Here is a 24,781-nt window from a genome sequence, read left to right on the forward strand (position 1 = left end):
ACCTGGCCCTTTGAGCCTGCCCCGCCATTCAATAAGATCATGGCTGATCTGAAGTGGATCAGTTCCACTTTCCCGCTTTCTCCCCATAACCCTTAATTCCCTTGTCTACCAAAAACCTATCTACCCGTGTCTTAAATATATTTAGCGAGGTAACCTCCACCACTTCAACGAGCAGAGAATTCCAGAGATTCACCACCCTTTGAGTGAAGAAGTTCCTCCTCAACTCCGTTCTAAACTGCCCCCCCCTCCTTATCTTGAGGCTGTGCCCTCTAGTCCTGCTGTCCTTTCTGAGCCGGAAGAATCTCTCTACCTCTACCCTATCCATTCCTTTCGTTATCTTATACGTCTTTATAAGATCCCCCCTCATCCTTCTAAACTCCGAGTACAGACCCAGTCTATTTAGTCTCTCTTCATAGTCTAACCCCATCATCTCCAGTATCAGCCTAGTGAACCTCCTCTGCACTCCCTCCAAGGCCAAAATATCCTTGCGCAAGTACGGCGACCAAAACTGCACACAGTACTCCAGCTGCGGCCTCACCAATGCCCTGTACAGTTGCAGCAAGACCTCCCTGCTTTTATATTCTATCCCCCTCGTTAAAAAGGCCAGCATCCCAATCGCCTTCTTGATCACTTGCTGCACCTGCAGACTGGGTTTTTGTGACTCATGCCCAGGTCCCTCTGCACTGTAGCATGCTGCAGCTTTTCGCCCTTTAAATAGTAATTCCTCCTTCTATTAGTCCTGCCAAAGTGGATAACCTCACACTTGCTAACATTATACTCTATCTGCCAGGTCCTCACCCACTCGCTCAGCCTATCCAGATCCCTCTGCAGACTCTCCACACCCTCCACACAATTTGCTTTACCACTCATCTTTGTGTCATCAGCAAATTTCGTCACCCTACACTCAGCTCCCTCCTCCAGATCATCTATATAAATGGTAAATAGCTGAGGCCCCAGCACCGATCCCTGCGGCACTCCACTAGTCACCAACTGCCAATCAGAACAGCACCCATTGATACCAACTCTCTGCCTCCTATTAAACAATCAATCCGCTACCCACACTAAATTGCCCTTGAGAAGATGATGATAGCCACCTTCATAAATCAGTGCAGTCAATGTGATGTTGAATTTAGATGAAGAAGGCTGGGATGAGGCAGCATGGACTATTAGGGCCGAATAGTCTACATTGTAGTTAAAAATAGAAATCCTCAGCAGAGCAGAAAGCATTTCTGGTCAGACAGAAAGTGTTAATATTTCAGATCAGCCGCTTTTGGTTAGAGATGTGAGGCAGGTTTGGGGGTGGTGAAGAGGGTGAAGGCTCTCTGGTACCTCGGCCATCTCCAGGACACTCACCAAATGGCGGCCGCGCTGTCCCGCCTCCTGCACCAAGATGGCGGCGCGACACTGCACTGCGATTGGCCAGCGCGTCATTGTGACGCGGCTTCTAGTGGGTTCTATGGGCGGGGCCGGCGGACGCGCATGCGCACTCGCTGCTCGGCGCCGTTGCCCGCGTCTTTCTCTCGGTGCAGCTGCCGCCATGTCTCGGTATGCCCGCCCGCCCAACAGCTCCTTGTTCGTCAGGAATGTCGGCGATTGCACCAGGTGAGGCCGCGCGAAGGCGGCGCCAGCTTCGCGGGGAGCAGTCTTCGCCCGAGAGGCCGCGGCTTGCTTTCTTTCTTTCTCTCTCTCTCTGTCGGGGGGCGGTTTTTCTCCGGCTCCCGAGTGTAGGCCGCACCGCGGTCCCCGGCTTCGCCTGGCCCAGAGCTCCGGCAAGCTGGGCAGCGGGATTGGCGGCTGTCTCACCCACCCCATCCACGACCTTTCTAAATGTCCTGCAGCACGGGAGCGGCACCGCCTCAGGCAGGATCTCTCGCACTTTAATCAAATAAATTAGGTCAACGCTGGAGTTATTTAATTAGACGCTGGGGGTAATGTCGACTCCAGTAACGTGGGCAGGTTATACCCGCGCTTTTCTCAAAGCTTTCTCTAGATTCATTTTGTCCCGGGTTACAAACAGTGGGACATTGGAGAAAATAAATGGTCGACGTTTAAATATAGCATAAATATTTGTGAAGAAAAGCAGGTGTATTTGTAGCACCCTTTTCATGTGGGTAATATAAAGCAGCATTTGACACCGCGTCTCATAAGGACATTGGGGTAGGTGGTTCAAAGTTTAGTCAAAGAGAGAGTTTTAATGGGCCTCTTAGATTTAGGAGGGAATTCCAGATCCTCGGGCCTAGGGCATTTGTAAGCAGGGCTGCCAGTGGGGGAGTAAAGGTAATTGGGGATCTGGCAAGACTGGGGAATGTTGAGAGATCTTGCATTGTTCTGGAGGTGGTAGGGGAGGGTTGAGACCATAGATTTAAAAATAAGGATGTGAATTTCTAAAGTTGATTGCTTACAGTGGAAGACAATGAGTGCAGAGGCAATAGAACTTTTGAGTTAAGACTCAGACTGTCGAATTAACGCAGCGTAGGGCATGCGGAGTTTGGCCGGGACTATGTTAGAATAGTCAAGTACGTAGATGACTAAGGCAAGGGGTAGAAGGCGGTATAGATTTTAGTGAGCTATTTTGAAAAGTAATTGTTGGGATGCTAGTTGAAAGAATTCTCTATACAGTGCAGTCCTTTGCATTTCAAGTTGTTCTCTGAATTTAATATTGTTTTGTGTGGTCTACATAAAATAGATTTGCCAAAATATTTGGTTTAAATTTGAGCTTACACAATATTAAGACACATTTGTGATCTATGCATCAAAATACGTGCAAGAATTCCCAACATTGTTAAATAAAATGAGTTGATATACCTTGTATGCGTCAAAGGTTTTAAAAACCTTGTGAATTCTTGCTTTGTGGTGTTTTGTAACATTTTAGAGAACTTCAAAAGTATACAAGTAACAATTGAAATTAGTATGGTTTTAGTGGAGTAAATTTGAGCCAAATTTAGTGATCATTTATTTTTAAAAAATTGACACAATTAAGTTCAGTAAATTTGCCCAAAGTATCAACAGTGGTAGAAGGGGTAAAGTGCATTTTTAGAAAAGATTCCAACAGTTAAAAGCGTGCTAAACAGCTCGTTGAGGATGTATTCATCTATTAGTGAGACATGGATCTTGTGTTCAAAAAAAAATTAGATTTTAGTAATGTCAGTGTTTTAAGTGCAATAATGAATTAGCTTCAAATAATTGACCCAAAAGAAAAGCATGTACCACTACCATACAACTTGATTAACAAAATACCTTGCATCTGTAGGTATGGTTCTGAATTATCCATAAATCTTTGAACTAGAAAAAATATTTGGATTATAGTAAAAGCATTAGTAGTATACCATGTATTAGAAAAGATTAGCTGATAGAAAAAGTATTCTTAACTGGGTTGGATTATTTTATATCAATTGCTAGTTATATCCTGTATGTTGAATTCAAGTTAATATTATTTGTAGTGCAGTACCACTGAGATATTTAATTGCACAAATAAAAATCCAAACAGCTTAGGCTTTTCATGAGCTTTGGCAAAAGGTCATTTGGACTCTGTCAGCTCTTTTCTCCTTACAGATACTGCCAGACTGACTGAGATTTTCCAGCATTTTCTCTTTTGGTTTTAGGCTTTTCATGTCTTCCTTGTGCTCCAAGTAGTGTGATTTCCTGTTCAGTTAATGCTTTTAAATAAGGTTTTATGTTAGCTTGATTTTAATTACTGCTAATTTTTGACTATTCGTATTGGTATGATTAATAGTGGATTATTTCACACTCTGGGGACATCACAGCCCTTTTATTTAGCTAACATTTGCCTAGGATGGCTGCTCATGGTAATTGGAGTTAAACTGTAGCCCGGAGCATGCCAATTGTGTGCTTGCTGTTACCCAGCTGTTATATAGTGCCTCAATACAGATGGAAGGTTGAACTTTCCTTTTTTAGGTGCAGTATTGTGCATTTTCCTGTTGAATTATTGTGGGAATGCTCACATGTAATTTAACTTGGAAACGGTACACTTTCAGTAAAATATTTCAACAAACACTTTGAGCCAATAATTAGCAGATAAGTTGAATGCTGCTCTTGAAAAATATAAACATGCCTTATCATTGTCACTTACTAGTTAAGGTTTTTATAACATGCTGAAGTATTGTATCCCATCTCTAGAGAATTTGACTTTTACGTGGGGAATACGGCTTCAGCCTATCAGATAAATGCTGAATAGAATCTGTTATCTTAAAATGATAATCATTTTCCAAAACTTTGTACCACAAAAGAAATATATAACTTTTTTATAATGTTAATCTTTTAACAAAACATGTAACTTTCTACCTGGAAAATAGGGATAAGTAAGATGGTAAGCTCATTTATTCTCATTAATTATACAGTGACATTGTTTTATCTAATTGAACTAAATTAGACTAAGGCTATAATGAAATTAATTTTATTGTTTAATTTTCATTTTTGAATGATATTTAAAAATCTGGTAATGAATGATTCAAACATATTCAAATTTGGAAGCACTTGATTTGAATAGGTGGAGCTGGTGCTAAAGGTTCCTTAAAATCAAAACTGATCTGGATGAGAATGGAGACAGATTGAAGAGGCTGGGAAAATTCTAGTATGCTTAAAATTAATTTGGATTATAGCAATTAATCTGATCTAATTCAGTTCAATATTAAAATGAGATGCAAACATCAATGATACAAAATGATAAACTGTGGACAGGCTGGAAATTTCAGGAGAGGCAGCAGGACCCAAGTGGCTAAAAAGAGTGAACTAAGAGACCCTGACTATTGATAAAATACTGGAGAGGAGATGCAAGACAGTTACACAGGTTACATTGGATGCGACTTTGCAGCTAGTTCAGAGGCACATAAAGCCAAATCTTTTGGCTTAAAATTTGTAGCAGTTGGTGACTAATCAAATGAAAATTAACGTTTGAATGATATTTAAAATGATTTGGGAATTGGTAAGACCAGAAGAACCATAAATCTGTTAACACTGAGGCATTAGTAAATAATCCTGTTTTTAAAATGGATTGTGTTGCCATTTTGCTCACCAATAATTTGATCCTATTCCTGACATCCTGTAGACAGTTTACAAGTTGATTTGATGTTCCAAAGCAAATCTCTTAGATGGTTGTAGAATCTCCTTTTCAGATGGTTTAATGTCGATAGTTTTGGACTCTTCACATGCACAGTGGGCAATTCATATTTCAAATCACCTGTATCGTTTTTATGGTACTTTAGGCCTGAGGATTTACGTCGTGAGTTTGGTCGCTATGGCCCAATAGTAGATGTTTACGTTCCCCTTGACTTCTACACCCGACGTCCAAGAGGATTTGCATATATACAATATCCTTTCTTCAGTTCTCCTAAACAAGTGAAGCAGACATATTAAGGTCTTTTCACTGTATGATGCATTTGAATGTCAAGTTCAGTCTGGTTCAATATAGCTCTGTTCTTTTGGAAATTGCTGCTTGGGGCCGGGATCATATTTAAGAGATAATGCCAAGGGCATGTGTTTGTTGCTATATACAGTCTCCACCGCTCATAGTGGTCACGCTTTTATGAACATGATTTGCCTGCTGTATGCGGTGGCTAATATAACACGGCATTGCTATCATATGGTTATAAAAAATTAATTATTTTGCTGAGCAATGATCTTAACTAAACTCTCTGTAGAGTAAATCTTTTTAAAAATTGAGCTAATTGATGTTAGTCTAGTCAGTCAATTTCTCCGAAGCATTAATATCGCAACACAGGAGAACCTATCCACTCTAAACCAGTTTCCCTCATGAGCCTTAATAGTTGTTCCCAATCCGATAGCCCATCTGGCCCTCATCGTCATCTTCCTTGACCAATGTCTGCACAGTTCAAATAGTCAGGATAGGTTGTTGCCCTGAATTTAAACGCCTCTCTCAGAAAAAAAGATTCTCAACTGCTGTCATGGAATTCAGGAGTCCAGTTAAATTTTAATCCTGTAAATAGATCCTGCTTTAATTTGATCAGCATTTTATTACGATGAAGTTCAACATTTTTTAGTATAAAAATAAAGATAATTCGTGGTGTTAGCAATTCCTAAGATAGCTTTTTCTGTCCAAACTAAACATTGTTCACAGTGCAAATAAATAAGTTTTTGCTTTCTGTGTGATGTAATCCACTAACTTTGAACGTGGACATTTTAAGTGTTGGGGACTGTACAGAAGTCTTGCATGTGTGGAAATTTGCATTTGAATTCGACACACTGTCATGCTAGCTGTGGTGACTGTAATTAAATGTCTTGAATATTGCTGAAAAGAAAAACCAAGAGAAATTGCTGGAAAATCTCAGCAGGTCTGGCAGCATCTGTAACCCAAGAAGAGAGCTGATGTTTTGAGTCGAGACGTCAGCTCTTTTCTCTCCTTGCAGATGCTGCCAGACCTGCTGAGATTTTCCAGCAATTTCTCTTTTGATTTCAGATTCCAGCTTCTGCAGTAATTTGCTTTTATTTATTGAAAAGAAAACATGTTGCCAAAGCTTTTCATCTTGTACTCATCAAGAATGCCAGATTTATCAAGAGTGCCAAATTTCAAATGATTACAATTTATACTGCCAAAGAAAAGATGCTGATCAGTTGGCAAGTTGACCCTGGCCAAAGTGTGGCAGTGCAGAAAGCAGTAGGGAACTGTGGGCTCCCATGCTCCTGGGTTATTCAGGAAAGCTGCAAAGCTTGAACGTGTTTTTTTTATTTGCAGAGAAGGGCTCGCATCAAGTGGATCCATGTCGCTCCTTGCCAGCGTAAATGAATCACGTGACTTAAATTAGTTTCTCTTCAGCAATATTCAAGTTCTGTACTATCAAACAACAATTAAATTTCTGATAAATCTGGAAGCTTTTTGGGAATGGCCAGATTATAGTTCATGCTGAAATGTAATAATTCCAGGAAAGGGGTATGAAGCAGTATTAGAACTGTTACTCAGCGCTATTAGCATGTGAATTCTGGCTAAAGATTACCTAGTTGGTTAGCACACACTAGCAATGTAATATAATACATTGCTTGGAGATTAGACGCTGTACACTGATGAGTGGAAATTGTTTCATGTCCCACTTTCCAGATCCTGAATACCCAAAACTTAATTACAAATCAAACAAATTTACAAACCAGAATTTGATATTCCCGTGTCACTGCATTTTATTGTAACATAGGGAAATGTGCATATTGCAGCATTTGAATCTTAAATTCAACGGTTCCAATTTCTTACACAACTTTACACATCATAATTAAAAAACATCAAACTATTTAAATATGTAAGAACATAAAAAGTAATAGTTTATGTAGTTTTTTTAAAGTAAACTTCTAAAGATAAATAAGGCATCCTGCTTAGCTAGTACTGTCATTTTAACCTAGTTTCCAAAAGTGTTCCAGTGCACAAATGAGGCTGTGTAATAAATGGTGACCATACAAATTTTAAATATTTTGGCGCTTGGTTAAAGTCGCAAGTGAATGATGGTTTTGTGCCTTTAAAAGTAAAAATAATAGTCTGAATCTGTGATTTAAATTTAATTTAGGCATTTAAAATTCATGGTATTGTGGCTGTAGTGAGCATACTAAATGCTTAAAATCCTGTATTAAATGCAGCGGTGCTACATTTCATATTGTCACCTATAGACAATAATAGGAAAACCCTGAAACACCTGGAATTTACACATTTTGTCAGCATGAAAGTTGCTTAGTAGAAATCCTGTTATTAAAAGTAAAGGAAGACTTCCATTTGTATAGCTGCTTTTGTGGCCACCAAATATCCCAAAGCACTTTATAGTCAGTGAAATGCTTTTGAACTATAGTCACTTGTCATATAGAAAACACAACAGCCAGTTTGTGCAAAACAAACTCCTGTCAACAGCAATGTGACAATGACTAGAATCAGTTTTGTGATGCTGATTGAGGGATGGATATTGGCCATGACACCAGGACGAGCCCAGCTCCTCTTCAAAATAGTGCATTGGTATCTTTTAATTCATCTGAAGGGGCCTTGGTTTAACATTTCATCTGAAGGATGGCACCTCTGAGTGCAGTACTCCCTCAGTGCTGTACTGAAGTGTCAGCCTAGATTATTGTGATCCAGCCCTACATGGACCTTGACCCATAATCCTCTGACTCTGGCAGAGCTACCAACTGAACCACAGCTGATTTTTTCAAAGTCATTTGGATTCACATTAGAAATGTGTTGGATGATACAGATTCAGATGCATAAGAACATAAGAAATAGGAGCAGAAGTAGGCCATCTGGCCCTTCGAGCCTGCCCCGCCATTCAATAAGATCATGGCTGATCTGTCGTGGCTCAGTTCCACTTTCCCGCCCTCTCCCCATAACCCTTAATCCCTTCTCTTATCAAAAACCCATCAACCCGCTTCTTAAAAATATTTAGCGAGGCAGCCTCCACCACTTCAACGGGCAGAGAATTCCAGAGATTCACCACCCTTTGAGTGAAGAAGTTCCTCCTCAACTCCGTTCTGAACCGCCCCCCCTTTATCTTGAGGCTATGCCCCCTAGTCCTACTGTCTTTTTTGAGCGGGAAGAGTCTTTCCACCTCTATCCTATCCATCCCATTCATCATCTTATACGTCTCAATGAGATCTCCCCTCATTCTTCTAAACTCTAACGAGTACAAGCCTAGTTTATTCAGCCTCTCCTCATAGCTCAACCCCCTCAACTCCGGTATCAGCCTAGTAAACCTCCTCTGCACTCCCTCCAAGGCCAAAATATCCAAGGCCAAATATGCATGAGCCTTTTGCTTCCCTAAATCGACACCAGTGTAAATTTCTCCAATTCCCTCTGGTCCGTTCTTGAGAAGAGCAAATGCAAACCAATATTTTTCCTTTTAATTTCAGTTTGGATTTTTTTTTTGTTTTTGGAATGTGAACACCACTGACAAGGCCGACATTTGTTGGTCATTTCCACTTGCCTTTTGAGTATGTGATGGTGACTATCCAATGGTATCCTGTCATTTCAGAGGACAATTAGGACTCGGCCACATTGCTGTAGCCCTGGAGTCACATGTAGGGCGGACAGGATATGGTGCAGATTTTCTCCCCTGTGGAGCATTTGTGCATCAGGTGAATTTTTCATTACAACATAGCAAAATGATCATTATTAATAAGACTAGTAATTTATTCCAGATCTAGCAATTTATTGATTTTAATTCCTCCAATTGTCATGGTGAGATTTGAACTCTACTCTCTGCATTATTAATCTTAGTAAGAAGTCTCAAAACACCAGGTTAAATAATAAGTTTATTTGGTAGCACGAGCTGTAAGAGTGTCGCTCCTCCTTCAGGCAACTCCACATCATTAATCTTAGCCTTTGGATTCCTTGTTGAGTAACCCTGCAATATGTTGTTGTCCCTGCATTCATTGAGATTTGTAGACATAAGTTTTTATGGATTTGATAAATCAGTAGTCAGGTATAGTAAAGGGACCAGGATTTAAATACTGGGAATTGGCATGTTTGTGTATTGAGTTAAAAACAGTTTTATTTTCAAGCTGTGAAGTCGGTCATGGACATACACACACTTTCTATGACGTTAAATATACAGTGACCACCTGGAGGTAGCACTGTTTGCTGCACCAAATTGATTAATAGGATTGGATGTAGTCTTCTGTAAAAGCTAACGTATACGTATCAGAAGCAACCTTCCTGAGGGAAAATTGCATTTCTGTTGTGGGACCAGTATAAAGGTTTGTTATATTGCAAAATGTTCCGTTGATAAATGTCAAATCAGTGCATAAGCTCCAACCTGTTAGTGACCTTTAACTGAACTAATTTTAAGAGGATTCTTCTGGTAATGTACATTCTCCTAAAATCTAAAAATGTACATTTTTAGAATGGGAAAAATCTTTGAATAGTTTAAATTGAGGTCAAGTCCAGTGAAAATCAGAACACTTAAATTTGCAGCTCCACTGATTTGACCTAGTAACAATAACAATAGCTGTCCAGTCATGATTGTGTGCGACATGAAGATAGTATTTCCTTGTGCTTTGCTTGTACTGGCATAAAATTCATCGTGAGTTTCTGCAGCGCATCCTGTGTATAGTACACACTGCAGCCAGTAGTGGAAGCAATGAAAGTTTAAGCTCGTTTGTGAGGTGCCAGTCAAGCAGCTTGTTGGCTGTTGCAGTTCAACCTGTTCAAGCAAGTGGGAAGTATTGCATCACACTCAACTGACTTGTACTGTGTAGATGCTAGGAAAGAAGTGAGCTACTTGCCACAAAATCCCTAGCCTCGGACCTCTAACAACCATAGAAATTACATGATTGGCTCAGTTGAACTCCTGGTCCTTGGTAACCCCTGGGATGTTGATGGGTTTCTGGCCAGTTTAATGTCATTGATTGGGCCTATCATGCAGGAGATAGTCGTCGTCTGGCACTCGCGTGGCGCAAGTGTTCATGCCATTCACCAAACCTGGCTGTTCTCCAGTCGTTACTGTAGTCAGGCTTTTACTGCTTCATCTGAGAAATTACAAATTGAGTTGAACATTTCAGTAATCAGTAAAGAGCTCCTTATGGAAGGAATGTTGATGTAAAAGCTCAAGATAGTTTAACCTTGCAGCAATGATACGTAGTTGAGTTACTACCTTTCTTTGTGTCAGATGTGACATCAGCTTCTGAACAATTTCCCCCCGATTCAGTTGACTTAAATAGAATTCAGCTCATGTCCTTGTTTCAGCAAAGGCTGTAAGCAGTTCTGGAGTTGGACAGATTAGTGAAACCTAAACTGAGTCGATGAGAAGATCATTGAGCCATTTTGCCTTGATAGTGCTGTTGAAGACTTTTCATATGACAGGCTTGGGCTGATTAGACACTAGCTAGCAGGCTTGAACTAGTTGTCTTTTGTGAGCAGAATATACCTGGGTGATATTCTACATCTGGTAGATACCAGTGTTATAGTTGTACTGCAATATCTTGCTGAGTGCAAGGTTTTTCTACAGCTGGCATTTTGGGAAGGGCCTGTAGCTTTGCTGCTTTAAATTTAAAGGACAGCGTTTTGAAAAATAAGCAATTCCCTTTGAACAGTGGCATATCCAAAATTCAAGTCACGCAATATTGAATGGCCTGCTGCAATAGTTTTATTTCCTTATGTACCTTGAGAAGATTTTTTGTAGTCACTTAAAAAAGCATTTGGAAGAAAGTTTATGAAGTTAGTTGTGGACAGTCAAAGGCTGCATTGATAGGTCTGAAGTCAATAATTGCAGCCTGTTTGCATTGCCTGACTGAAACATCTACTTTGCTGTGCAGAGGAATGTGTTTAGTTTATGTGCACCGATAGTGAATGCTTGTATTGCCTGTGGGTTATATGCAAGTGTTACATGCACTGGCACACTCTTGTGTTGTCATTTTGAATTAAAACAGAATTCTGTGTCAAAGGGAGTTTTGAGCCCCAATCCCAGTTAATCTTTGGACTAACAAATCTTCCAACTGACCAGTGACTTTTTTGAGTTGTGAGAATTTCATTTCTTGGCCAGTCCTTTTGAGGATAAATTGACAATGTACAGATCAAGATAAGAGTATTTTATTTTCTCCACAGAGATTCAGATATCTTAAATGCAAAATTATAGGATCAGTGCTGTTTAACAATTGATTTTGACTTTAAACAGAATCAAAACTTGAGTAATATTTTAAATTTAAAAATTGGCATGCTCATTTTAACTTGCCTGATCATACTTCCATGCCTGTAAATGTTTGTTGTATGCAGTATATTTAGATCAGTTAGTTTCAATTCAATTCCTGCTTTGTTTTATTTACGTTCAAATCATTGGATAATTTTATATCAAGGAATAACAGTAGATTATATGAGTTTAATTTCATTAAAGAGACTATAACATTTGTCCAAGGAAAACTATGATAACAGTGCAATTTTGAGAAACTAGGTCTCAAATACTACAAAATTTCAGGTCAGTTACCATGAGATCATCAATGTTTAATGGGTTTTCATTTTTATTTTATATACTGCGCATTAAACTGAGAAAACCATACTGAGCATTAAAATACACTTTTGTGAGAAAACTTTTTAAAAAATCAAAATGGAGGAAGTAACTTGAGGATTGTTGCATAACAAAATGTTGTGTGGTAAGTATTTTGGTGCTCATTTGGAATAATCTAGATATTAAAATTAAAGACAAAAACAGTAAAGGGTGGCACAGTGGTTAACACTGCTGCATCATCACAGTGCCAGGGACTTGGGTTCGATTCCTGGTTGGGTCACTATCTGTGTGAAGTCTGCACGTTCTCCCTGTGTCTGCATGGATTTCCTCCCACAGTCCAAAAGACGTGCTGGTTAGGTGCATTGATAATGCTAAATTTTCCCTCAGTGTACCCAGGTAGGCCCCAGAGTGTGGTGACTAGGGGATTTTCACAGTAACTTTATTGCAGTGTTAATGTAAGCCTACCTATGACTAAAACTTTAAGGTAAAGTTGCTGTAATGTTCCTGTTAACATAAATGTTTTGGCAGAACTAGGAAACTTACTGAATAAACTAGTGGTTATTATGCTTATAATGCAGAAACAATCATACTGCTCCGGTTTGTGTAACTCGTGCTGCTTGATGAGCTGGTGCTGCAGGGATTTGCTGGTTCTGAATTTATGTAGTGCACCCCATTGTTGCTTGTCTAACATTTTTTTCTCTCTTTATATTATGCTGTAAGGTATGTATTTCTAATCAGAAGTTCATCTAATTCATAGAAAATGTGACAACTTTTAGCTGTTTGTTTTAAGAAAAGTACTTGCTGGTGTCTTTTTTGGCTAATTTTGGTGGTAGTCAAAAAAGTGATTTCAAACCCTGCATGTTTGTCTTTTTATACCCATCCCCTGACATAACTTTTTTGTTGTTGTTGCCTCAGAAAATTTAAAGCAATCCGCTGTAACTGGCGAACCCACAAAGAAAGTATGAAAGAGCCTTTTAGATAGAATCCAAGCATAAGACAAGCAGACAAGCCAAAGACCTCTTAAGGATCAGGCTTGAAGAAAAGAGAGGGAGGGTGAAAAAGATTAAAGCTTGAAGAGGGAAAAAGTCAAGGCTTCGATTTGTCTGCAATTGGAAAAAAGGTTGTTTTGTCAAAGTCAAAGCCAAGTGTCTTATTTGGGCCAGCGCCTCATGTCAAGTCCTTCTGGCAAGCACTTAAAGAGTTAAAGGTCAAGCTGACGGTGCAAGGTCAAGTTTACAGCCAAATTTAAGGTAACCAGCAAAGTCCTGATGTTGTATCCTACCATAGTGAAAACAATTCATTCGCTCTTAAATATTGTTTTTAATTGTGATTTTTACAAACTTAAATGATCCTTGTGTAATACAGTTCTTTATTGAAACGTTTAACTGGTAAATCTTAGTCTCAGTGCTGCAGATAAATTCATTCCTTTATGTTCTTTTCAAAAATTGGTTTTGTTTGGAGCATTTTCCGGACCTTTTTTGTTTCCAGCTGTGTTGACTCGAACAGAGAGACTATGACAAGTGTGAAATAGAGGACATGAGTTTTTTTTAAGGCTTTAGAATGCTCTTGACATTTGATTTCACTTAGTTTCTGCCATTGTCACTTCTCTAAAGATCAGTGGATCTCCCTTTTAAAAAAGTCCCATATTTGAATTTTTCTTTGATTTAAATTGCTTTCATATTCCATTTCTTAGTTACATAGTCACTCCTAAATCAGTTAGGTGCTGCAGAATTACAGTTGCAGCCACTAATAGATGATGTCTTATTTTAGTGAATTAAAGCAAGGCTTGACAGTCATTACAGATGCCTGTGAGCTGTGGGAAGGCACTTGCCCAACAAGCAGGCCTCTTTTCTGTCCTTTTCCAGTGTGATTACTATTGTGACACATCATTACAGTTCCTCTCCAAGGAAGAATACATCCTACTGGAGTGAAACACTTAAATGTTATTTTGATGTTTTTGACCAGCAGTGTGACATGATTTATATTTATTTACAAGTTAATACTGAATTGTTTGCAGCATTTTGCTAAATCTGATTTTATTAATGAATGAGAACGTACTTTAAAAAGATCAGAAAAGGCTTTATTGATCTAATTTCATGGTGATGGGGTAGTTACAACCTAATAGTATTAGGATGTAATATTATTGTCTTTATTGCTGTTCTGCATTTTCTTGTAGATCTAATTCACTTAGAAAATTTGGTGGATTACCCTTAATTATGACACATTTTGGTAATATTAAACTTATAGATTTTTCTGTAAGAATCTATATAGGGTAATGTAGTTTTGGAATCTTATATTTTAAATGTAGTGCAAAAACAAATTTTCTAAGTTTTGGCAAAACAATGTTGTGGTTGAAAATGTGTATTGAAGATTGTAGGATTTGTTCGAAACCTGTGAAAGTGAAAAGCCCCCTTAACAGCTTAGCATGTTTGAAGATGTTCGTGATGCAGAAGATGCACTCCACAACCTCGACCGGAAATGGGTGTGTGGCCGTCAAATTGAGATCCAGTTTGCCCAAGGTGATCGTAAAAGTAAGTGTAATTAATCTAAATTAAATTTTACACACACATTCTATTTTTCATGCTGTTATGAACATTAAATGCAACCGATATGAAAGAAACCAGCAAATGTCGGTGTATCTATTGAATCCAGGCACGCTGCTAATTATCATAGACATTGACAAGATTTCAGTAAGGTGTTTATAGCTAAGCAAATCTGTGTGCAGTTTTTTGGAATGAAAGTCTCCACTTTGGGGAAAGATGTATCCTAGTATATGTTAGGCCATTGTTGTAGGTCATGTAGAATAACAAAATGCTAATTGTCCATGCTGACTTTGAAGCTGCTAAAGTATTCCCATTTGCTTCATGGGAAACTTGCATTTGGAAGTTAAGGGTAGGGAAAGGGAAGATGTATTCAACAAGTGGTTGCTATTCTAAAATTGAGATAATTTTGTCTTTCTAACTACAGCACCTGGTCAGATGAAATCAAAGGAACGAAGATCATCGCGAAGTTCACCACGATATGACCGTTATGATGACTATGATAGGCGGAGGAGGTCCAGGAGTCGAAGTTATGACAGGAGGCGATCTCGAAGTCGTTCATATGATCGAAGTCACAGGAGGTCTGACAGCCCTAAAAAGTATGTGATTATAGCACACACATTGTGTTGTGTCCTAAATTCAGCGTAATATATTTCTCAGATCTTTATTCAGTCTTTTTGTGTGCAGTTCACGGAGCAGATCAAGTGGAAAGCGTAGACGCAGCCGTAGTAACTCTTTCAATGACAGGTAGGGTCACGTAGACTGCATTGGCCTAAAACTAAAGGATGTGTTGTGGGCTTTTTTTAAGTATAAAGTTGATTTTGTTTTTAAAAAATTGGTGCCACAAGATCGTTCAAATTACAGTACCTTGAGTTGGAGAAAAAAATGATAGCCTTGGCTCTTTACCTGCCTTCTGCAGAATATACTGTTCAAGAGGAAATAGTATGAATTTTTAGTGTGCAATGAAGCTAGAGTTTAAGAACATAAGAAATAGGAGCAGGAGTAGGCCATCCAGCCCTTCGAGCCTGTCCCGCCATTCAATAAGATCATGGCTGATCTGTCGCTGCTCAGTTCCACTTTCCCACCCTCTCCCCATAACCCTTAATCCCCTCTCCTATCAAAAACCCATCAACCCGCGTCTTAAAAATATTTAGCGAGGCAGCCTCCACCACTTCAACGGGCAGAGAATTCCAGAGATTCACCACCCTTTGAGTGAAGAAGTTCCTCCTCAACTCCGTTCTAAACCGCCCCCCTTTTATCTTGAGGCTGTGCCCCCTAGTCCTATTGTCTTTTTTGAGCGGGAAGAGTCTTTCCACCTCTATCCTATCCATCCCATTCATCGTCTTATACGTCTCAATGAGATCTCCTCTCATTCTTCTAAACTCTAACGAGTACAAGCCCAGTTTATTCAGCCTCTCCTCATAGCTCAACCCCCTCAACTCCGGTATCAGCCTAGTAAACCTCCTCTGCACTCCCTCCAAGGCCAAAATATCTTTGCACAAGTGCGGCGCCCAAAACTGCACACAGTACTCCAGTTGCGGCCTCACCAATGCCCTATACAGCTGCAGCAAGACCTCCCTACTTTTATATTCAATCCCCTTCGCTATGAAGGCCAGCATCCCATTCGCCTTCCTGACCACCTGCAAGCTGGGTTTTTGCGACTCATGCACAAGGACCCCGAGGTCCCTCTGCACCGTCGCCTGCTGCAGTTTTTCGCCCCGTAAGTAATAGTCCTTCCTACCAAAGTGGACCACCTCTCACTTGCCAACATTAAATTCCATTTGCCATTTCCTGGCCCATTCGCCCAGCCTATCTAGATCCTTCTGCAGACTCTCCACACCCTCCACACAATTTGCCGTTCCCCCAATCTTGGTGTCATCAGCAAATTTCGACACTCTACACTCGGTTCCCTCCTCCAGATCATCTATATAAATGGTAAAAAGCTGAGGCCCCAGCACCGACCCCTGGGGCACTCCACTAGTCACCATCCGCCAATCCGAATAGCACCCGTTGACCCCCACTCTCTGCCTCCTATTTGACAACCAATCCTCTATCCACACTAACACCCTACCCCCAACTCCATGTCCCTCGACCATCTGCAATAACCTATTGTGAGGCACTTTGTCAAACGCCTTCTGAAAATCTAGAAAGACCACATCCACCGGCTCTCCTCTATCCACCGCCCTAGACACATCCTCATAGAACTCCAGTAAATTTGTCAGACACGACTTCCCTTTAATGAAACCGTGCTGCGTCTGCTCTATCAAGCAATTCCCTTCAAGATGCCTCGAAATTTCCTCCTTAATGACAGATTCTAACATTTTACCTACCACAGACGTTAAATTAACCGGCCTATAATTCCCCGCCTTTTGCCTGGCACCCTTCTTAAACAACGGCGTAACATTAGCCGTTTTCCAATCATCCGGCACTTCCCTGGAATCCAGCGACGTTTGGAAAATAACCACCAAGGCATCCACTATCACCTCCGCCATTTCTTTCAGAACCCTCGGATGCATTCCATCCGGTCCTGGGGACTTGTCCACAATCAGCCCCTCCAGTCTGTCGAGCACCGTCTTTCTAGTAACAGTAATGTCATTAAGACCCTCCAGTCCTACCACCTTTCCATCGCTAACACCTGGAAAATTATTCACGTCCTCCTCCGTGAAGACAGAAACGAAAAAGTTATTCAATAACTTAGCCATATCCCCATCCCCTACCACTAAGTCCCCTTTCTCATCCTCTAAAGGACCAAAGGATTGTTTCCTTATCCACTGCAGCTACAGTTAATAAATGCGTGTGAACAGTGTTTGCAATTTTAAGCAAAAGCGTTCCTCCTGGCGTTCTTTGTTCTCCTCTTTCATGTTTGTTTGTGCCTTTCATACATAAGCTACCCTCTGCACATTCTCTGCTCCAGTACCCATATGCTTTCTACTTTTTGCTGTTTCTCCTCTCATCCTATTTATTTTTCTTTCTGTTTGGTATCTAATTGCCAAGATGTAGAGTTTTGCTAGTGTAGAGGTAGAGTGAAGAAGGATGCAGCAAAAAAAGCAGAATAAAAGAGAAAGCTGTTTATTTGCTAGTAACTTGACCTTTTTACTTAAATGGAATCTTACAGTATGTGTAACAAACTGCTCAATTATTTCTAGGCACAGACGTCGCCATCGTTCTTATTCCAGATCTAGATCCAGGTCCCGATCTAGATCCAGGTCCCGATCCAGATCAAAGTCAGTTTCAAGATCAAAATCAGCATCCAGAAAGGATTCTAAGACACGATCGCAATCAAGGTCATGCAGCCATTCAAGATCCAGGTCTAGATCGAAATCCAGGTCACTGAGTGGCCACAAATCTGATAGTCACCATGAGGACTGAAGCAATGGATGGTCATCAACTTGCAGCTTCCATTTGTGCTTTTTTCTTTTTTTTTGTTTTTTGGGGTCTTGTAGTTGTTAAGAGAAGGTGGGTACTGTTTTATGACTACAGGAAAACTTAGTGTGCAAGACTAATTTGTTGATGGTGCTTGAAAGATTTCTACCATGATTTTAAACGGAATGATGCAGTAACTACAACTGACCAGTTAATAAGGTTCAAAGTGCCATTAACATTAATGTTACTCATTGGTTCATTGAAAGTCAACTTGTTCACTATTGTTTTTAGGCAAATTCAGAAAAGTATATTTGATCCATGGCTATGTTACTGTTAGTAATTTTTTTATAAAGCAGTGCCCTCTATACTGATTGTCCAAAACTATACTAAATTGTTTTCCCAGTTTGATATTCTGATGGATTAATAAAGCTGCTGGTACAAATCAAAACTGTGTGAATTCAAAATTTGTAACGGTTACTGTTAACAAAGGACACGTCATCAGTGCAGTGTTGTATTAACATAACTTCAGTGTGAGGTTTTACATCATTCAAATAATTGCCTAAAACACACTGCTTGGGGAATCAATTTACAGAAATTCTCCTTGTTTTACTCAACTGATCACCTTAAGCACAATCAAAAGTATTGGCAATATGTTGCCCACAACCTTATGTTTTGTTCATGTGTGTGCTTATGCAATGCAGTAGTCTGGCATGCTTCCTGTAGTATTGATTTGTGTATTTTGCATGAATATTTCTTTTCATTCTTGGCTGTAAAGGTATAATTTGCCAACGCCATTAGATAATTATCTGCAATCTTATTGTAAGACAAATGCAGGAACTGAGATCTGATGGAGGAATTGGATTTTTTTCCAAAACAGCAGAGGTATTGTGATCAAACTTTTTTCTTTCTTGTAGAAGCTTGTAAAAAGAAAAAGGGATTTTTATACCAAGTCTTTTTAATAAAAGCTGTTTGTAAAAGTTCATCTACAGTAGAAATGTTTTCAGTTTAAGCTTTAAAATGCTAAGTTGTCTAGGTCTTTGCATGATTAGAAAAATGTGGCATTTGAAATCAAGTATTGACCATTCTAGTCTTTGCTCTGTATGGCACCAAATAATATATTCAGAAGATTAAGAATAGGGGGCAGGGGGAGATGAGGGCAGAAGGTAGTGAGGTCACATTTAGCCATTCACCTTGTGATTTGAATAAGCAGAACTGGGAAAAGAATAAGTGTTATGCAATATGATGTAAGTGACTTAATCAACTGTGTTTGGATCACATCAGGGTTATGTGACAATTCTTGTTTAGGTTCAGTGTATCTTGGTTTTAAAGTCCAGTTTGTTTCTTGCTGTGACTCAAAGAAGTGACAAGATTCAATACTTGCTCTGAAAGCTTAAGAAGATGACAAATACAGGGTACGCTTTTCATAACTTCCTAGAATTCAGTTCAGTTTAAGGTATGCGGTGCAAATAAACCCTCTTACAGACTTAGCACAGGTTATCAATTAAAGCAAACTATATTTCATTTAGGTTTTTGAATCAGATGTGGATGTTTGTGTTCATCCTTTTTGTTCATGATAGCTGACTGTAACTTCATACTTGTAAATAAATCTGTGCTGTATAATGAAGTATCTGAAAGATTTGTTTTCTTAAAAGAATCTTGTACTTCTGAGAGAACTCTATGCAGTGACATAATTAGAATTCAAAAGGTGGTCATTTGGGCATCAAATTTTGTTAGTCCCGTGTGCCTCCTCTTCTCTGTATCTCTGCATTATTTCCTCTTCATTTATCCAATTTCTTTTTGAAGACTGTTTTTGTGTCCGTCCTAAGGTGTGGTACCTGAATTGGACACTAATCAAACTGGTCACAGTTTAGATTTTCTCCCATGTTAAGTTGATTCAAGTATTACAGTTGAGGCTATTTGAAGACTTGCTCTGTTTCAGAGACAGTAATGTGCATTGTTTTGTACAGTGCTCACAACTGAACTCATTAATGTATGTTATTTTTCTTAACTAGATTTTCTGTCCCAAAGTTGTTGGAGAGAAGGCTGAAATTTGATCAAGCTGTTTAAAATCATAAGGGGGCTGGACAGAGTAAATGGGGAGGAACTGTTCCTGCTTGTAAAATAATCACAAATGAGGGGGCACACACACATTTTGATCTTCAGAAGAAGCAAATGTGATGAGAATTTTTCACGCAAGTAATTGGATCTGGAATGCACTGCCTTTGTGGTGGAAGCAGGTTCAATCAAGGTGTTCAAGAGGGCATCAGATGGTTATTTGAATAGGAACAATGTGCAGAGTCATGATCATTTGGAGAGCTGGTGCAGACCTGATGAACCAAATAGCTTCCTGTGCGATAACAATTCTGTGAAGGTAAGTGCAGGATTGAAGAGGCCACTCTTGGTAGAATCAGCAAGAGTTGAATGTGCACTATTTGAATTCAGTTGATGTTGTTCAGTTAACACAAAAGGAGCATAATCCCTATCTAATGCAGTGCTCCAAGATCTACCTCATTCTCTACACTCAATGTATTTCACAGGTCAGATCCTTAGACTGTGCAACCCACAACCACTTCCATCTGGAAGAACAAGGACAGCAGACGTATGGCCACACACCATCCTGATTTGGAAATATATTGCCTTTCTTTCAGTCACTGGATCAAAATCCTGGAATTCCCTCCTTAATGGCATTGTAGGTCAACCCACAGCAAGTGGACTCCAGCTATGAGCAGCTCACCATCAAGGGCAATTAGGGATTGGCACCAAATGCTGGCCAGCCAGTGATGCCCATGTCCCATGAATGAAAACAAATCTTTGGATCCTCTGGAAATCACTAAGATTAATAGATTAAAAGTTTGCCTGAACTACAATGGGCAGAGGATTTCTGGTATAGAGGCCTATGCCAAACATCTACAATGACATTTTAAGACAGCCTACGTGGAGTTGGTTCCGAAATCCCACATGGTCTGGGTGGTTTGAAACTAGGGTTATAACTAAACTTCCACTCATCTGTGGATAAATAGCACCATAGAATAGACTAGTGATTGTAGATGATCAAGAGTTCAATTTTGAATCTGTGTTGGATAAGGGAGAATATTGACGGGAGGAACTGGGACTCAGGTTCAATTCTACCCTCATGACCAAAATTCTACACATTTTCCCTATGCATGAGTTTCCTCCCACAGTCTAAAGATGTTCAAGCTAGATTAGCCATAGTAATTGTGTAGGGTTACAGTGAAAGAGTGTTGGTGGGGTGCTCTGAATTGGAGCAGACTCAATGGGCCAAACAAACAGCCTCTTTCTGGCCTCTTTCTGCAGTGTAGGGATTCTGGTTCTATGGTTGAGTTGAGCATTCTGCTCATGTCTCAACTCCCAGCTTCTAATGCCTTTGCAGTCTTCCATTACTAACATGGGGAAGGAGAGATGCACTCCAGTGATCCATCATGAATACTCAATTCTCCCATTCAAATCATAAATCATGTTCCAGCAATAACATGCTGTACCTTCAAATGAAAAATGTTCAATTTCATATTGTATTAAGTGTACTAGGAATAATCCACAGTTAATTCATGAGGGATGGAAATGCTGCTCTGGAGCCAGAGCTCCACCTATAGAGCTAGAGTTCCATATTGTTAGCTTGTGATCTCCCTTAAACATTTGGCAACAGGTTCCAAGATCAAGTTGTTTGCTTTCCCATATGGTAAATTAATTTCAATTAAAGGCCATTTGGTAATGTCACCACATTCAAACTGTTCTACTCTACTCAAACAAAATGCTAAATTTATTGGATTATTGTTTATTATATTAACTATGGCAAGGAGGATAATGAGAAAATAGTCTTGTTCAGTATTTATGATTTTAGGTGTGCAGCTAACCGAGCAATTCTCAGCTGCTAGCGTTGTTGATTTTGTGTTGCTCCCTAATTGAAAGTGAAATTAAAACTAATAAAAGGAGTGAGAGTAAGGTTACTCTGAATTGATCTAGCATACATAAGCAATGTTATTCTTACACACCCACATCCTTCAGGGGTTTGTTACAACATGAACCCATAATTATGGGACAAAAACAAACACCATTTTGGGAGCTGAAAACTTTATTTGAATATCCAATTCACAACATGTTAAATGCATTTTTAAAATCAAATTATTAAGGGATTTGTTACAAAAATGAATGTGAAACAATCATTCCATTACAAAATTATTTTAACTGCTAATAACAAATCAAGTTAACTGACAGAATTCCAAGCCACATTGTACGATGAGATAATTTTACCAAACATAGGGTGCCAAGGGGTACAGCATGTCTTTCTGGGAAAGATGACATTCATTACGTATTTATTCAGGAATGAACAGTTGTCCCTCTGTCAAGTGCTACCAGAGACAAGAACAATAAAATTGGTGTGACTGCTGAATAAACAAGGGCAAAATGTTGACCAGGGGTGGGGTGGGGTGGTGAAATAGGTGATTCATTGATCACTATATAAATTGTAACTCAAAGTGCTTAAACCAAATCAAAATTTCAAGCATTGGAATAAAGGGAAGCATCTTGACAAATTATGTGATTATGGTTGCTATCGCAAAGTCTGGTACACAATATAGGAACCAAAAGCTAACAACTTGAGCAAAGAATAATAATCAACACTCACTGGACCATCGCTGGTGGAATTAAAGCTTTACATATGGTGTTCTCAAAGCAGACTGTACAGTGCAGCAACAGTGAGCCAACATGACAACGGAGTCACTAATCCAAGCCCGTCACAATTCTGCTGTTAAGGTTACAGAATGGGCACTGATATTTATAGGTTTTACCCACTTTGTGGAAAGATTGGATTTTCTTTCAATGGTGAAAAGTGCAAGCAGCAATACAAATTCAGATTGCTCATTTCAGTCTATTTAAAACAAACAGTATCACCATTACAGAATATGCAGCAACCACAATTTTTTTAAAGTTTTTCTTTTAAAATAGAAAATACATTTCCACAGCTTTTTTTTTCCCTGCACCAAGCAATAAAAACCAGTAATTCTTTTCAAAAACATATGTGTAAGCTTACTGGTCACATGTAGCATCATGGAATACTTGTGCTTTTTCTTATCCATTCTTTAACAAAAAAATATTCTTAAGTTTTGACATACCAAGAAATAGGTGGCATGATTTATACATTTAGCTATTGTACTAAAATACTTTATCCAGCAGGCAAAGTCCTGCATTGAAATATACATATGCTACAAGTTTTACATTATTTGTGGCTCTTTCTACAGGTTAAAAGTTTTCAAAAAAAGAAACTGGCCAGAAGTTTTTAAATTTGCACATTAATTTTAACTAGTTTCATTCTTATTGACAATTTTAAAAATAACACAGACCTTTGTTCCCTGTACAAAAGTTTATTTTTGGCAAGTGATAAATTTCAGACCACCAATTAAAATTTGTATTCCAGTTTTGCATTAAATAGCATTTTAGTGCTCATTTGAAGACAGATAAAGGTCTAGTGTTAATCTTAGCAACAGCAGGCAACATAAATGCTCAATAATTTCAGTTAATAAAACTGAGCAGCTATTTTAAGTGGTTGCCTATTCAGTACAGTACACTTGCCTCAGTAGGTTGGTAACAAAGCTACATTTTGCAATGAAAATATACATTAAAACACAAAAGGCCCCTAACATTTAACACTGGCAAATGTGATTTCATCTTGTGCATTAGGTACTGTATTATGTGAATCTTTCTGTAACCCAAAAACTAAGGACCAATTTAATATCAGGAGTTCCAAAAGAGGTAATGAAACATGTTTTCCAGCACATGGAAATATATTGACAACTTGCTTCTGTTGGACAAGTTCAGCAAGATGGCCAATGTAATCTCAGCACTTTTTGGACTGGATCAATTGTAATGAAAGTTCTATCGCTGGGAATGCCCAGCACTAAAACTGCAATGCTAATTTGGAATTAGTTTCCTGTTCACACACAAAGAGAAAAAGGAGGAAGGCAGAATGGGTAAGGGGGAACAAATTCCCTCTGTACAACTGCTGGTCACAAATCGAAACTGGACTGCATCAAGCAAATATCCAGCTTGGAAGGACAATAAAGGCAGTGCTTTAAAAAAAAACTCCTGTATTAAATAATAGAAACCATTAAATGTTTCCAGATGTGTGGTCCTTCTGTATTTTAAGAAATAAGCTACGCTTGCACTTTAAGCATGGACTTCAACTGAAAGGCCATTTCACTGTGATCAGAAGGCTTCAGGGGAATGTGTACCCAATGACTTGGAGGCTTGGGTAGTACACTTGGTGATGGCGGCTCACTAAACTTGGCTCCAGCATAATTTTGATCACACTGTGATCTAAACAGTGTATTTGAGTTGCTCAGAACTGCCTCCCAACTCTGATTGTTTGCAGTATTTGCAGTAAAGTGCATAACATGTTTCCCTTCCTTCTGCACAACCTGGCACATTTCCGAGATAAATGGATGCCGTCCATGTCCCTTCTCACCTTTCTTGTGCATTGTCTTCACATGGGAAAGATTATCATCCTTGTTTTTCTGTCTGTTATTGCTTAAGTGCTGATTCCTCTTTGGAGTCCCATGGCTTGGTTGAGATATTGGGATATTTAATCTTTCAACACCTCCCATTTTCTCTTTACAAAGAAACTATCACCTGCACAAACAGAAATAAAGGCCAATTAGAGTTATAGAGGTTTACAGCATGGAAAGAGGCCCTTTGAGCCAACTTGTCCATGCCGCCCTTTTTTTAAAAACCCTTAAACTAATCCCAATCGCCTGCATTTGGCCCATATCCCTCCATACCCATTGTACCCATGTAACTATCTAAGTGCTTTTTAAAAGATAAAATTGTATCCACCTCTACTACTACCTCTGGCAGCTTATACTCACCACTCTGAAAAAATTGCCTCTCTGGACACTTTTGTATCCCTCCCTCTCACCTTAAACCTATGCC

At 39.2% G+C, this 24,781-nt stretch overlaps 1 protein-coding gene and 1 long non-coding RNA gene across 3 annotated transcripts; one reads left to right on the forward strand and one right to left on the reverse strand.

Annotated features, from left to right (window-relative positions):
* Positions 1-1,480: 1,480 nt before the first annotated feature.
* srsf10b (serine and arginine rich splicing factor 10b) lies at positions 1,481-19,463 on the forward strand. 2 transcript variants are annotated; one of them, XM_080211726.1, is made up of 6 exons: positions 1,481-1,602; positions 5,223-5,327; positions 14,364-14,467; positions 14,904-15,075; positions 15,164-15,223; positions 17,623-19,463. In XM_080211726.1, the coding sequence occupies exons 1-6, from the start codon at positions 1,538-1,540 to the stop codon at positions 17,843-17,845; spliced, it is 729 nt and encodes a 242-aa protein (XP_080067852.1). In that variant the 5' UTR covers positions 1,481-1,537; the 3' UTR covers positions 17,846-19,463. The 2 variants fall into 2 exon arrangements, with proteins under 2 accessions (XP_080067852.1, XP_080067853.1); XM_080211727.1 differs by lacking the exon at positions 15,164-15,223.
* A 2,448-nt stretch (positions 19,464-21,911) lies between these two features.
* Positions 21,912-24,431, reverse strand: LOC145357873 (uncharacterized). Its single transcript, XR_013889380.1, has 2 exons — positions 24,318-24,431; positions 21,912-22,206 (listed from the first exon to the last, which is right to left on the reverse strand). It is a non-coding gene; the product is annotated as an uncharacterized LOC145357873 (long non-coding RNA).
* Positions 24,432-24,781: the final 350 nt, after the last annotated feature.

This window comes from Carcharhinus amblyrhynchos, chromosome 24, assembly GCF_965287045.1.
Source record: "Carcharhinus amblyrhynchos chromosome 24, sCarAmb.v2.hapA, whole genome shotgun sequence".
Lineage (NCBI taxonomy): Eukaryota > Metazoa > Chordata > Chondrichthyes > Carcharhiniformes > Carcharhinidae > Carcharhinus > Carcharhinus amblyrhynchos.

Excerpts from the sequence above, each read along its gene's own strand:
- srsf10b (XM_080211726.1), top strand. The coding sequence starts at position 1,538 with ATGTCTCGGTATGCCCGCCCGCCCAACAGCTCCTTGTTCGTCAGGAAT. Across the intron at positions 1,603-5,222 it reads AATGTCGGCGATTGCACCAG|GCCTGAGGATTTACGTCGTG; the intron begins GTGAGGCCGCGC and ends ATGGTACTTTAG. Across the intron at positions 15,224-17,622 it reads AGTAACTCTTTCAATGACAG|GCACAGACGTCGCCATCGTT; the intron begins GTAGGGTCACGT and ends AATTATTTCTAG.